Raw genomic sequence first — 11,923 nt, forward strand, 5'->3', positions numbered from 1 at the left:
TTGCTATTCCATGTTCTCTTTATTGCAACATGTAACATTTTGCAATACAGAGGAATGTCTTTGGACTATTTTAATTAGGTCTGGTGAACTACAATGTTGATATCTAAATAACCTAATACAAACAAAATGTTTACTTAGTTTTGATATTACTTACTTAATGTTGATAACAGTATTGGAATTTCCTATATTAATATTCTTATACAGTGAGTTAGATCATTTCCAAATAGCTTCATTCATTGCAAATGTGTGCAAAATATAACAAAATATTAACAATTTGTTTAAAACAGAGTTTATTAAAAATACATAATTATAGACATTATTGGGGGGTTTTTTGGTCTAAATGTGAACAAGAGAAATGATTGGCAACACAAACAAAAATACTGTAAGCAATAATGAGAGTGCAAATACATTGGTTGTGGTTATGTGTGAGTAAAATGCTAGATATCATGCTGCGTAAGTGGATATTTCTGAGGGTCAGTGACAGTAAATAGGACTGTGGTTTCTGCAGCAGCGAGACGGACAGCTTCTCTGCAGTGCTCCTTAGGCGAAAGGCTTCACGATCTTCATTGAGATGTAGTTCTGTGGATATATAAAACATATTTAAGTCTATCAGAATAAAAAATACATAGGAATGATGTTTGATGGGGAAAAAAATATGATTTAAATTTGAGAATTATTCAAATCAGTAAATCAGTTAGTAAACTAAGAAATCTTACAGGAAGGGAGTAGAACAGGATCCCAAGGAACAACAAAACCAGCAGAAGAAGAATCGCTGCAATGAAAATACATTTGAATCTGCGCCAAACGATGAACTTCATGGTCTTGCAAGGGTTTATAAACCAGAAGAATGACGTGTCAGGCCGGCTGTTGAATGGAGAACGACAGCAACATTAGTTAACATTAAACAATTCATAGAACAACAAACCCATAATTTATTTATGTTTAAAGGACTCTGATTTATTACTTGGGTGGATCCAGTTTGGGACTCATGTTTGGTTCATCTCGGCCTTTCCCAGCAGGTCTCTCCTCAATCTCCTTCCCCTCCACTATTTCCAGTGTCATCTCTACCTTCCCCTGTGGAGTTTGAAAACAAAATCTTAAAAAGTATCCAGGATTTTTTTTTTACTATGGAATGTGCCAAGGACATAAACATACACCAAGCACATGTTTCCCATCCTGCTCGATAGCACATGGCCACCAGCCTCGTACAGACTTCTGGGAGAAGAGTGAGTTGGGCAGGGTTTTTTTCGTGGAGACTGAGCCTGCCATACCAGGCAGCATCTTCAGGCTGCACTTTTCTGGGCTCTTAGCAGGAGAGATCAGATTAAGTAGATCCAGTTCAAGTGAACCTGTAACAGAAATATTAATGGGAAGTTATAATTAGTCCTTTATCGCTCGTTTGTACATCTCTATCTAGGCCTCCCTCTGTGTGGGGTTAATCATAATGCTAACCTAAGTAGTCATCCATGGAGAATTTGTCATTGTCCCATATCTGGACGATCAATTTAGGAGGAATCCTAATTTCAGTTTTGTCCAGATTCCAAAAGTGTTCCTGTAAAAACGCAAACACTTTATTTACACAATTACCTGCATCAGCACACAATAATAATATATAAATATGACACAACAATCATTTGATGCTTTTTTCCTGCTCCAGTATCTTACTCACTTTCTTCGAGACCACGCACAACTGTTCTGCAGGCAGGTAGTCAAACTCAAAGATATACCTCCAGTTGAAATTTCCATCCCCATCCAGGGATCTGTAGTGTACATCAGTCTTCTGCTTGTTGTCTTCCATACCCAGCATCCATCTAAAAAACATGGCAATGTTGAATTCAGATAAGCTACTTGTACATGAGTCCAGTAGGTGGTAAAAGTATAAATAAATGAAGGGATAGGGTATTGCGTGTAATTTACCCTTTAACGTAGATGTCACTCATTTTATCTCCAGTTATGCTTGTCTCGTCCAGAGTAACATCTGTTGTGTTCCAAATGATGGCTCGCAACATATACCTGTTAAAAATAATATTGTTATATTTTATCCTTAAATTGATTTTTATAAATCAATATTTAGTCAAGTGTTCCTTACTTCTTGGCTTTGCGTGGAGTGATATCACATGGAGGACCTGGCAAACCAAGGCTCTTGGGGAAAATGTCCACCCACATTTGAATCTGTCCCTGTAGTTAGGAAAAACAAACAACGTTAAAATGTTTATTCTAAAAAGCATTATATATGACTATATATCTTTGCTACCTCTAATTAAAAAAAATATGTATGTAGTGTTATTTGGGATGTTTTAACCTGAGACAGGTTGGGTTGGTAGGAGCTGTACAGGGTTCTGGTCTCCACGTGCTCCGGTGCCAAGCCCTGGTCTCGGAGTACATGCAGGGCCAGCCTCTCTCTGGCTGGGCCTAAGTGTGGATGGATCGCAGTGTTTGCCTCTGCAAAGTGCACATCACATCACAAAGGTCAAGAAAGAAAGGATAGTGTAAAGTATAACAAAGGTCAAAAGTGTGAGGCGGACTACAAACTGTTTCAAGGGAGCCTCAGAGAATGGAAGTGAACACATGTAATTTGTTGTTACTATGGCTAAAAGAAAATCACATACAGTAAGGTAGAATAGCTTCAATGTTTGTAATTTGCTACAGTTACAAACTAATGAATGATTTTGCACAGCACTCAAAACTGTGCAAAATCATTCATTTTGTTTGTTTTCTGGCCTAATTATTATTTTTGAGTGTCTAAAGGATCAAATAACGTGGTTCCATATGCATTCAGCACTACAGCAAACTGAGGAAGTAAACTAACTCACTTGTTTGAGGGTAAGCCCAGTCTTAGACTTTGAAACCCAGTGCTTTTGTAGATACAGGTTCATATTTAGGCCAAGATACAACTCCAGCGTACTTTCATACTAGTTGGAAAGCATTCTGCTCAGATATTTTCTATATCAAAACGTAGTCATTGATATATCAGTATAATTCTAAGGTATTTGACAATGGCAGTACCGAAATCGTGCAGGTGGTATTCTTTTCCTGAGAAAGAGAGCGAGCTTCCATCTCCCTCGATGCGTGGAGGAGGGACGCCTCTCACTCTGGCCACGTTCTGCAGGATCTGCGACGGCTTCAGCTGGTCTCTCCACTGATTGATCCCTGAGCTGCAACAACATTATAGATGTTATGGCTTTGTCTTCAAGAAACAAAAATAAATCAAAGAATTCCCTGGCCGACGTCTGATACATCCACTGTACTGCAGATGCTGTACTGTAGCAGCACATACTTACACACAGTAGGTCTGAGGCAGGCCACAGCAGGGCCTGAAACGAGACAGGAGTCTGTTCTCCAAATCGATGACCGTCTCACCCACTTTTTCATCTCTGCTCAGTAAGTCACGGTCATACACAGCAATCTTCAGGTCCTTGTCTTGAGGCATGAAACAGGACATCTCAAACATCCTGGTAAAAAATGTACGACAAATTATGCATAGCCTGCTTCTTTCTGTTCTTAGACTAACTTCAAACTGGCAGCAATCATTTGAACAAATACAAAATGTACAAAATGTCAGTAAGATGAACTCATTGCTGTCTCACCTCCCAAACTCTGGGTGAAGGGTGTTTGGTTTGCAGTGATCTCTGTCATCCAGTGTTTTCCCTCCCAGTGATAGCTTAATGTATGGGTCGCACTGAAAAATGAGAATACAAAAAAAGTAACTTTAGTGATCTTTCATCTTCATACATCTAGAGCACTGTTGTGACTCAATTATTTGTAACTATACCAAGATGGTGGTTTAGTTGCAGCTTTATTTAATACTCACCAAGCCATTTGTGTCCTTAGGCTGCAGGTCAAGACAGCGCACCACATAAATTCTAACAAGGCAGCCCTGCGGTCCGCTCTCAGGAAGCTCTTTGAACTGGCGGGGTGGAGCTGGCACCCCTGGGTCATCCGACAGTGGGTAAATCTTGAATGAGCCCTGTATATACATATAAGACAGCCCTGTTAGTCCTATAACCTCTCTTATACAAGCTCATAACATTCACACAGGAACCTCAGACCATATTCCTAGCAAGGTAACAATAGATTGTTACATCAATGAGGTACTACATACTGAAGCTAAATATCCCCTCACAGACATACCAATCAGAAGGTGATATAAATAATAGTTTCATTTCATAAATTATCCACCAGAGGGCAGACAAAGGCTAAGAAAAGTAGCTGGACAGCATCCAAAGCAGTGTTTACCCATGTGTACCAATGGGCTTCTTTACCTTGAACTCTCCCACCACAGAGGGGTCATCTTCCTCATCCTCGGTCTTTCCTCGCTGAAGTTTGAAAGTGCTGCAGAAATCAGTGAGTCCCTGGAACTGTTGAACCTCTTCAAGCTCACTGTTAAAGACCTGAAAACCAACACAAGAACAGAAACTAAGTCATACTTCATATATTGTGATCTCTCAAGCTAACGATACGTCACACCTTAGTTACATGTTTTAACAGCACTCAGAATAATTAGTATTATTTCTTTCATTAAAATAACTAACTACTAACTGCTCTTTTCAGTATCGGAGTACAGCATCTTTTTTTAGCTAAATACCCAAACTCTTATCGAAAAGAATGAGAAGCAGGACTTTCTGGTCACAGATATATCTTGCTGTAAGAAAATGACATACAAGAATTCAGGGAAAGATTCAAATCATTATTGTGTTTAAGCAATGCGCAAAAACATGTTCTTACCTGTAATTTGTCGTATCCCTTTTTCAGGTAAGGCGCACACTTCTCCTTCTCTCCAATAGAGGCAAAGAACTTACTCCACCAGTCTACTGCTTCCTCGTCCTACACAAGGGGAAATAATGATTCGCTTAATCTGCCGATAGATAACATCTCTAAAAATGTGATAGGACAAACAAAAACTCACCATTTCTGCGTGAAGCTGCATAGTGTGGGAAGCAAACAAAGAATACTTATCAATAAAAGAAAGACGTAGTAGTGAAAATGTTGTCATATCTTTAGTGAGTACATTATTACTTACCTCGGCTTTGACGATAGGTCTCTCATCAATTTCTATGGCAACATCTCCCTGGGCAGCAGCTATCATAGCCACTGCAAGTCAATTAAAACAGGATTCAATAAGACTCTACTGTCTTCAGTATTACTGTAATTATTATTTTTATTTTTTATATAATTTAATTAATTAACTAATTATTGTATGTAATGTTTCTATTTTAATCAGAATTCTATATTTTTTTTTTTTAATTTATGCATTGTTTATTTTTTTAAAGAGTGTTCTTCTTGCACTGTTGACATAATGTTTGTTTGAATTGAAAAACAGCATGGCAAAAAACCATGTTTTTTATGTTACAAAATGATGCCTCCCATCAAACACATTTAAAACAAGAATCCTCAAATAAGGAGATGAGTATGTGTCTGCCATGTGTGTGTATACTGTACCTCTAGCAGACATGCAGACTTCACTGTTAATGCGATATGGATCACAGCGGAACTGCTCCAGGCAGTCGATGGTGCACTGACCCACTACCGGTTTCCTGCCAAAAGGCCGGTGGTCGATTACCTTCAGCACGATGGGAGGGGTGTACATCTCCTCTTTGGGAAGAAGCTAAGGTGAGAAAACAATAGAACGAGACATGTGAGAAAATATTGAAAATGTAGACATGCAATTTTTACAGATGTCTGAATATATATTCCAGAGAGTTTGAGGGTCTGTACCACTTTGAGGAGCAGCACAGATCCGGGGAAGTTGGGGTTCTTTTTGAAGTTCTTGATTACAGCGGTTTGCACAATCACTCCACCACACTCAACTATCAAACTGGGAGAGGTGACTGTGGCCAACTGGTAGGTCTTCATGTTCCTCAAGCCCCAAGTCAAGACCTGGGATAAAAAAAACACATTAACATGGGCAGATTAGAGGCTGCCATAGTGGTAAAAGACAGGTGAGAGTACGGGGGAAAGGGAACAATTGGTAGGAAATGCAACCACAGCAGATATCTCAGGGTTGGGCTGATCTTGTCTGATCATGAAATGTGTGTGATGGGAATTTATAGGTGCTGGCAAAGGAGCATGATGGCGTAATGTACCTCGATCGCAGTGAGCTGCACTACAGGCCTGATTCCCTGGGGAACCATGTAGAGCATCTCCCCCCGGCGAGGAGGTAGCAGAGGCATTTCTCCGTCATTCCCCTGGAGGGCAAAGAAAAGCATAAGCTACTAAGTACTGTTTTATAAGGTTAATAACAGTTTCTTCAGTGTCTTCTTTACCTTGTTCTTCAGTATGAGCTCTGCAGCCACCAGTATCTCTCCGGCATTGCGACCTTTTTTGTTGACCGGGAACCACAGCAGCTTAGGGCTGAGAGCCACACTGGGGTTCAGCTTCACCACAGGGGGGCACCTACAGCGACCCATGGGTTCATCTTTACCCTTTATAAATAAAGTGCAACGACACACAAACACTTAGTGACACCTGATTATATCATACATGAATCTCAGATGCACTTTTTGCATAAAACTTAGTATGCTTATGTGATTTGATTTGGCAGATAAAATATACAACGTACTACTTGATCACTGTCACACAGCTCCAGCACCACATCAGGAGGGTTGCGGGCAATAGTTTGTGGGTCTCCGTAGATCTTAATGTCCTCAAAGATGAGAGTCTGGTCCCATGTGGGGTTCAGGGTGGACCTTATGACTTCTGTGGTCTTACTCACATGGAGGAATGACACATGTGCATAAGGATCTGGGGAGGACCAGGAGTTTGTGATGTTTAATTGAATTTCGAATTAAAGCAACATTTTACATCCTGAGTAGATTTCATGTATTCGTCCAGGCCAGGATTTGACTTTACCCGAGAAGCTGTCATTGTCCATGGCACAGAGACTCCTCGCCTGGTACACGTACACTCTCAGATGGTAGAGGCAAAACTCTAAAAGGGAGATAAAAATTTTCAGCATGTTTAACATTTATGACTACGTTACCACCAATCTAATCACACAGAACATCTGCCACACTGCGGATGTATCCAGATTTCACTTAGTTCTTGATTCAAGGTTATCTGGCACCAGGAGCTTTGAAGAAACAATCAGCAGAGTGACCAGAAATGAACTTTATCTGACCCAACTACTTACGGCTAAAGTGGCAGGAAACAGTGGGTGTGTTGGCACCAAATAGTTTTGCTGCATCCGTTTTACTGGCCTTCTCGTCGACATCAACACCCTGTTAACAAATCACAGGGTGAGGTGCTGAAAAGAACACTCTAAGGGAAACATTTCTGCAAAATCTAAGAAAAATTGTGAAAGGAAGAAAGCAGAACTCAAATAAACTGCCTGAAAGATTTGCCAACATCGGACAGGAACACGCACATGCAGGAGAATAATCATAGGATATGACTCAGATGGCATAAAGTAAATGTTGTCATGACAACTGCCTGGTGGGGGGGAAATGTGGAACTCATGTTTAGTCATGTTTCTCCCTGGACTCACTAATGCCCCTTCCAGCCTGAAGATGGCAGAGGACCCGATGCAGTCTGAGGGAACCATCTTTCTTCTCCAGCGGCGGCGGCGAAATGTGTCAGAGGAGCGCTCCTTCCTGTGGAACTTCCAGCCAATCAGGGAAGAGTATTCCCAGCCTTCCCCTGGGTCTCGCCTCTATGGAACAGACAGGGACAGAAAAAATGAGCTTAAAAATCTCTCAAATCTACCCCGTTTTCTCATCCACATCTACCTCTTTCTTACCTCAGAAACAGCCTTTTTATCAGATGTCTTCTTCCGTGGTCTTATGAGTCTCTTCCTGCGATGGACATGATACATCTTCTCAGCTGCGACCCAGGATTTGGGCTTGTCATTGGGAGGAATAGTAACACCGTATTCCCACCCTAGAGCCAAAAGACACACACACACAGATCAAGTTAAATCTAACGTTTTAAAAAGAAAATCACATATGTCAGTGTTAGTGATGTTACCTCTTTCATCCACAGCCTTGTTGCTGTCAAAGCTCCAGTCATCTTCCCATTTCCATCCAGGTGGACACTCAAACTCTGCTGGGCTTTGAACCTTTTCTCCATTCTAGACAACACAGATCCAATGTCATTCATGTATGTAGTGTATAGCTATTGATAAACCCAGACGCTGGTTAGGTTGCTAAATGTTCCACAATGTTCAACAGGTAGTTGCTAGGTTTGTGTGTTCGACTTGTTGCTGGGAATGTATAGTTCTGTGCGTTAATCAGATATCGTATATGCTATTGCTGTGTCTGGAATGAAAAGTGAATCAAAACAGTAACATTGCTGGCTGTTAAACCAAAATAACATGCTAAATAACGCAAAACGCTGTAATTAACTGAGCCGGTTGAAGTTCTCTACAGGTCTAACACTAAAATCGACTTCTTCCACATTTTACAGTCATTTAACCCTCCTATTGTCTTAGTTTTCCCCCCCTTACTTTGGTGTTCATGGTGAAATTTGACTGGTCCTGTTTTAACTGCTATTACGTTAACACAAAAACCATTCATCATCTCCAAATCTCATTTAACACCCTTTCAAACTATACACAGTGTATCAGACTACTGGTATAAATGAAAAACTGCAGTAAATATACAAATAATAGACACTGAACATGTATTGCGTGTGCCAGGTGTGATCAATGTGGGGGGATGGGCACATCATGTGTGTGTGTGTGTGCGTGTGTGCGTGTGTGCGTGTGTGCGTGTGTGTGTGTGTGTGTGTGTGTGTGTGTGTGTGTGTGTGTGTGTGTGTGTGTGTGTGTGTGTGTGTGTGTGTGTGTGTGTGTGTGTGTGTGTGTGTGTGATATGGTGTGTTTCATTGACTTACCATCGCTCAGGGTCAACAAACCAGTCCTCCTCCCAATCCCATCCACGGGGGGGCAGAAAGCGTTCTCGTTTGAGTTTCACCTTTCCAGTCACATCTGAGAACTTATGGCGACCAACCAGACCGGTAGTTCCCCACTTCCCTAAAACATGGGCCTGGTTCTCATACTGCGGAAAAAATCAGAGATAACAACTGATATCAGATTAAACGTATATGTATATAAAAAAGCTTATTTATAGTGTAGCTACTTTACCATTTCAGCATAGACGCTGAAGTTTCCCTCTGAGAAGCTGTTGAACTTCTTCTCATGAGCAGAGAGGCCGAGCCACATGTTGACCCGTAGCTGAACAGGGACCTTCTCCCCTTTGTTTTTGTCCATGGGGTACTGACAAAGAAACAAATACAAAAGGTGTGCACTCTTTCTGAACATTACCAGTAAAATATCAATTTAGAAATAAATACATTATTCTGTACCTGCATGAAAATGGTCTGAGTCCGTCCACAGTGCTTGCCACGCGCCTGTTCACTAAAGTCAGAGTACAGGATCTGGTTTGCTGGGACTCGAGCAAAAGCCACTCGCTTCTCTCCTCTTAACATCCAGATGATCACATCAGGCATGCTGTTCTGAGGCTGATTAAGACACACAACATTTAAGTTACAGGATAACGTCTCAATTACTTTTTACATAACTTCATATTTATGCTTTTCCTGACCTCCTCTGCCAGCTGCTTGATTTTTTCCAACCAGTCCTCGATGTCACCAACAGTGTCTTTGACATTCGTGGCCTCCCCCTTCATGCGATTGGCCATCTCTCTGATGGCGTCCACAGCAGCGTCTCGAAGCTTTTTCAACTGGAGATCCAGTACAGTCACATTGGGCTGGCCCTCCAGCACTGGGAGCTGGAAACTGTAAAAAATTGGTGAATAAGATTAATGCTTAAAGAAAATAACAAGGTAAAACAGTTGAGCCTTTCCCAATAATAACACAATTGACGTATCATAAAGGAAACGGACATGGCATCAATATTGTTGACGTTGCTGACCTTTTTGTCTGCAGTTTATGCGGTTCATGATAAAGAGTGTTGTTGTTCTTACTTATATCTAATGTACTGTATAGCTAATATGCTGTTATTTTGCACTTTCTGTTAACAAAGGTTGTAACCTCTGAATAACTGGATTGGCAATATATTGCCATTATTATTGTTACGGGTGAATGGCCATATACCCCCTGCCCAAATGTTTGATATTTATAATAGCTCAGAGTCAAATTAATGTATTGTTTTATGTTGGGCGGTTTATTTTATTTGTTTATTATTTTTAGTAATTTTTTCCACATTACATTTTTCATGTACATTACATTGTTCTACATACATATTTCATGCATTATGATGCTATTGTAAAATTACACCAGTAGCCTGAAATGGTCCTAAAATGATAATAATATTCTTTATTGAAATTGTTTCTGGGAAAAAGTATCATCCAAAAAGTTAATAATAGTTGTATGGACAGGTCTTAAAACAATTGACCTCATAACTCCACCAAAACATCCACCTGCAAATGTATTTGACATGAAAACAATGACCACACTTCTTTTCCTTATGATAAGCAGCAATAAAGCATAACTTGATACAACACACAGGTCCAGGGTCTGTCTGGTCCTGTCTTACCTGTTCAGATCCTCAATCATATTGTTGATGAGTTTGAGCCAAATCTCTGCCAGACGTGTTTCAGACTCTTTGGCTAAGATGGCTGTTTTTAAAGCGGTAAGGTGGGACTCCTAAAATAAATCACACATATAAAAGGATATTACTGAGAAGTACTGCCTGTGTAGACATGAACAATATGTGCGTGACATATTCTCACCAGTCTCTCAGCGATGAAGAGGAGTAAATTGGCAGAGTCCAGACGGTGACTGATGTCCTCCCAGAATGAAGTGAGAATCACAACAGGCTTAGTGTCAGCCCAGGGCAGGTAATAGTAGTGATTACCTGTGGAATACCAAATAAATACACCCAGTCATTTTAAACACAAGTACTGGAGTGGACCACTAACTAACATGTGGAGTCCATGTCTCATTGGCTCCATAATCCCGGTTTAAACACACTTACAATATGATAAACAGTTTAACCCTCAGAGCTCCAAGCCCTTTTGAACTTCAGAAATGTACATTATTCACTGTTACAGCAAAGTTCTAATAATAATATATATATTTATTTTATTTAACTTTCAATAAGTAATGACATTAACCAGGGTTGAAATATTATGTAATGCATGTTCATTCTTCTGAACAAAAACACCATAAATTGTGAAATTGAGTAATTTATTTTGGTATTATTCTTGCAGACTTCTTCTTTTCATACCATCAAACACAGCGTAGCTGTACTGGGTGGTCGATGACAGGGGCTTGCAGGTGGAGTCCAGCTTGTTACCATAGTTACCAATGCTGACCTCAAACTGGATAGGCTCGCCCGGCACTTGAAGCATGCATGCACTGTGAAACACAGCGCACAGGTAGAAATTCCTCCTCCGCTGGTATTTCTGCACACAAACGAAAAGGATGTGGCAGTGTAAGAGGTTAGGGCGGGATTATTTCTGTCTCTTTTCTCAATCATGCTAAAAGAACTATAACAAATGTGTCTTCAATTGCATTTTCATTTGGATAATTGATATGTCATGAATTCTACCATTAACCAACTGCTGATTTTTTCATTCAAAAATCATGTAAAATAGAAGAAGCATTAAAACATTGTCAGCAATTACAAAAAGGTGTCCCACATTAAACACAGTTATAATATATATGTATTAGCATAATGTTCAGTAATATAAGTTATACGTTAGCATGAAGGTATTGACAAAAATATTTGTGTTGTGTCATTCAAACAGTATTGTATTGTACGGAGCCCCCTAGGGGACATGGAGAAGAAAAAAAAAATTATTTGAACAAAAAAAAAAAAGTTTTGCGAGATATCGCAAAACCTTTGTGAGATCTCGTAATACTTTTGCGAGATTTCGCAAAACCCTGTTGCAGTTTGTAGACGGGGTAGAAAGGGTTTTGTGATATCTCGCAAAAGTAACTTCATTTTTTTTTTTTTTTTCAA

General features: G+C 40.1%; 1 protein-coding gene across 1 annotated transcript; it reads right to left on the minus strand.

Moving 5' to 3' along the window:
* Positions 1-431: 431 nt before the first annotated feature.
* On the minus strand, positions 432-11,369 carry myofl (myoferlin like; the record flags this gene model as incomplete). The annotated part of the gene is given in 34 exon segments (XM_010788850.1): positions 432-579; positions 717-864; positions 965-1,074; positions 1,156-1,349; positions 1,453-1,552; positions 1,670-1,811; positions 1,918-2,013; positions 2,090-2,178; positions 2,303-2,442; positions 3,007-3,155; positions 3,282-3,452; positions 3,588-3,679; positions 3,812-3,967; positions 4,263-4,391; positions 4,726-4,824; positions 4,907-4,921; positions 5,021-5,091; positions 5,440-5,605; positions 5,716-5,877; positions 6,084-6,185; positions 6,264-6,422; positions 6,560-6,741; positions 6,850-6,927; positions 7,130-7,217; positions 7,484-7,648; positions 7,736-7,875; positions 7,963-8,066; positions 8,713-8,993; positions 9,080-9,211; positions 9,301-9,456; positions 9,540-9,732; positions 10,493-10,602; positions 10,689-10,813; positions 11,186-11,369. Coding segments are annotated over 34 exon segments (4,467 nt in total), but the record flags the coding sequence as incomplete, so codon positions are not given.
* Positions 11,370-11,923: the final 554 nt, after the last annotated feature.

The sequence above is a fragment of the Notothenia coriiceps genome, unplaced genomic scaffold, assembly GCF_000735185.1.
Source record: "Notothenia coriiceps isolate Sejong01 unplaced genomic scaffold, NC01 NC01_scaffold00032186, whole genome shotgun sequence".
In the NCBI taxonomy this organism is placed as follows: Eukaryota; Metazoa; Chordata; class Actinopteri; order Perciformes; family Nototheniidae; genus Notothenia; species Notothenia coriiceps.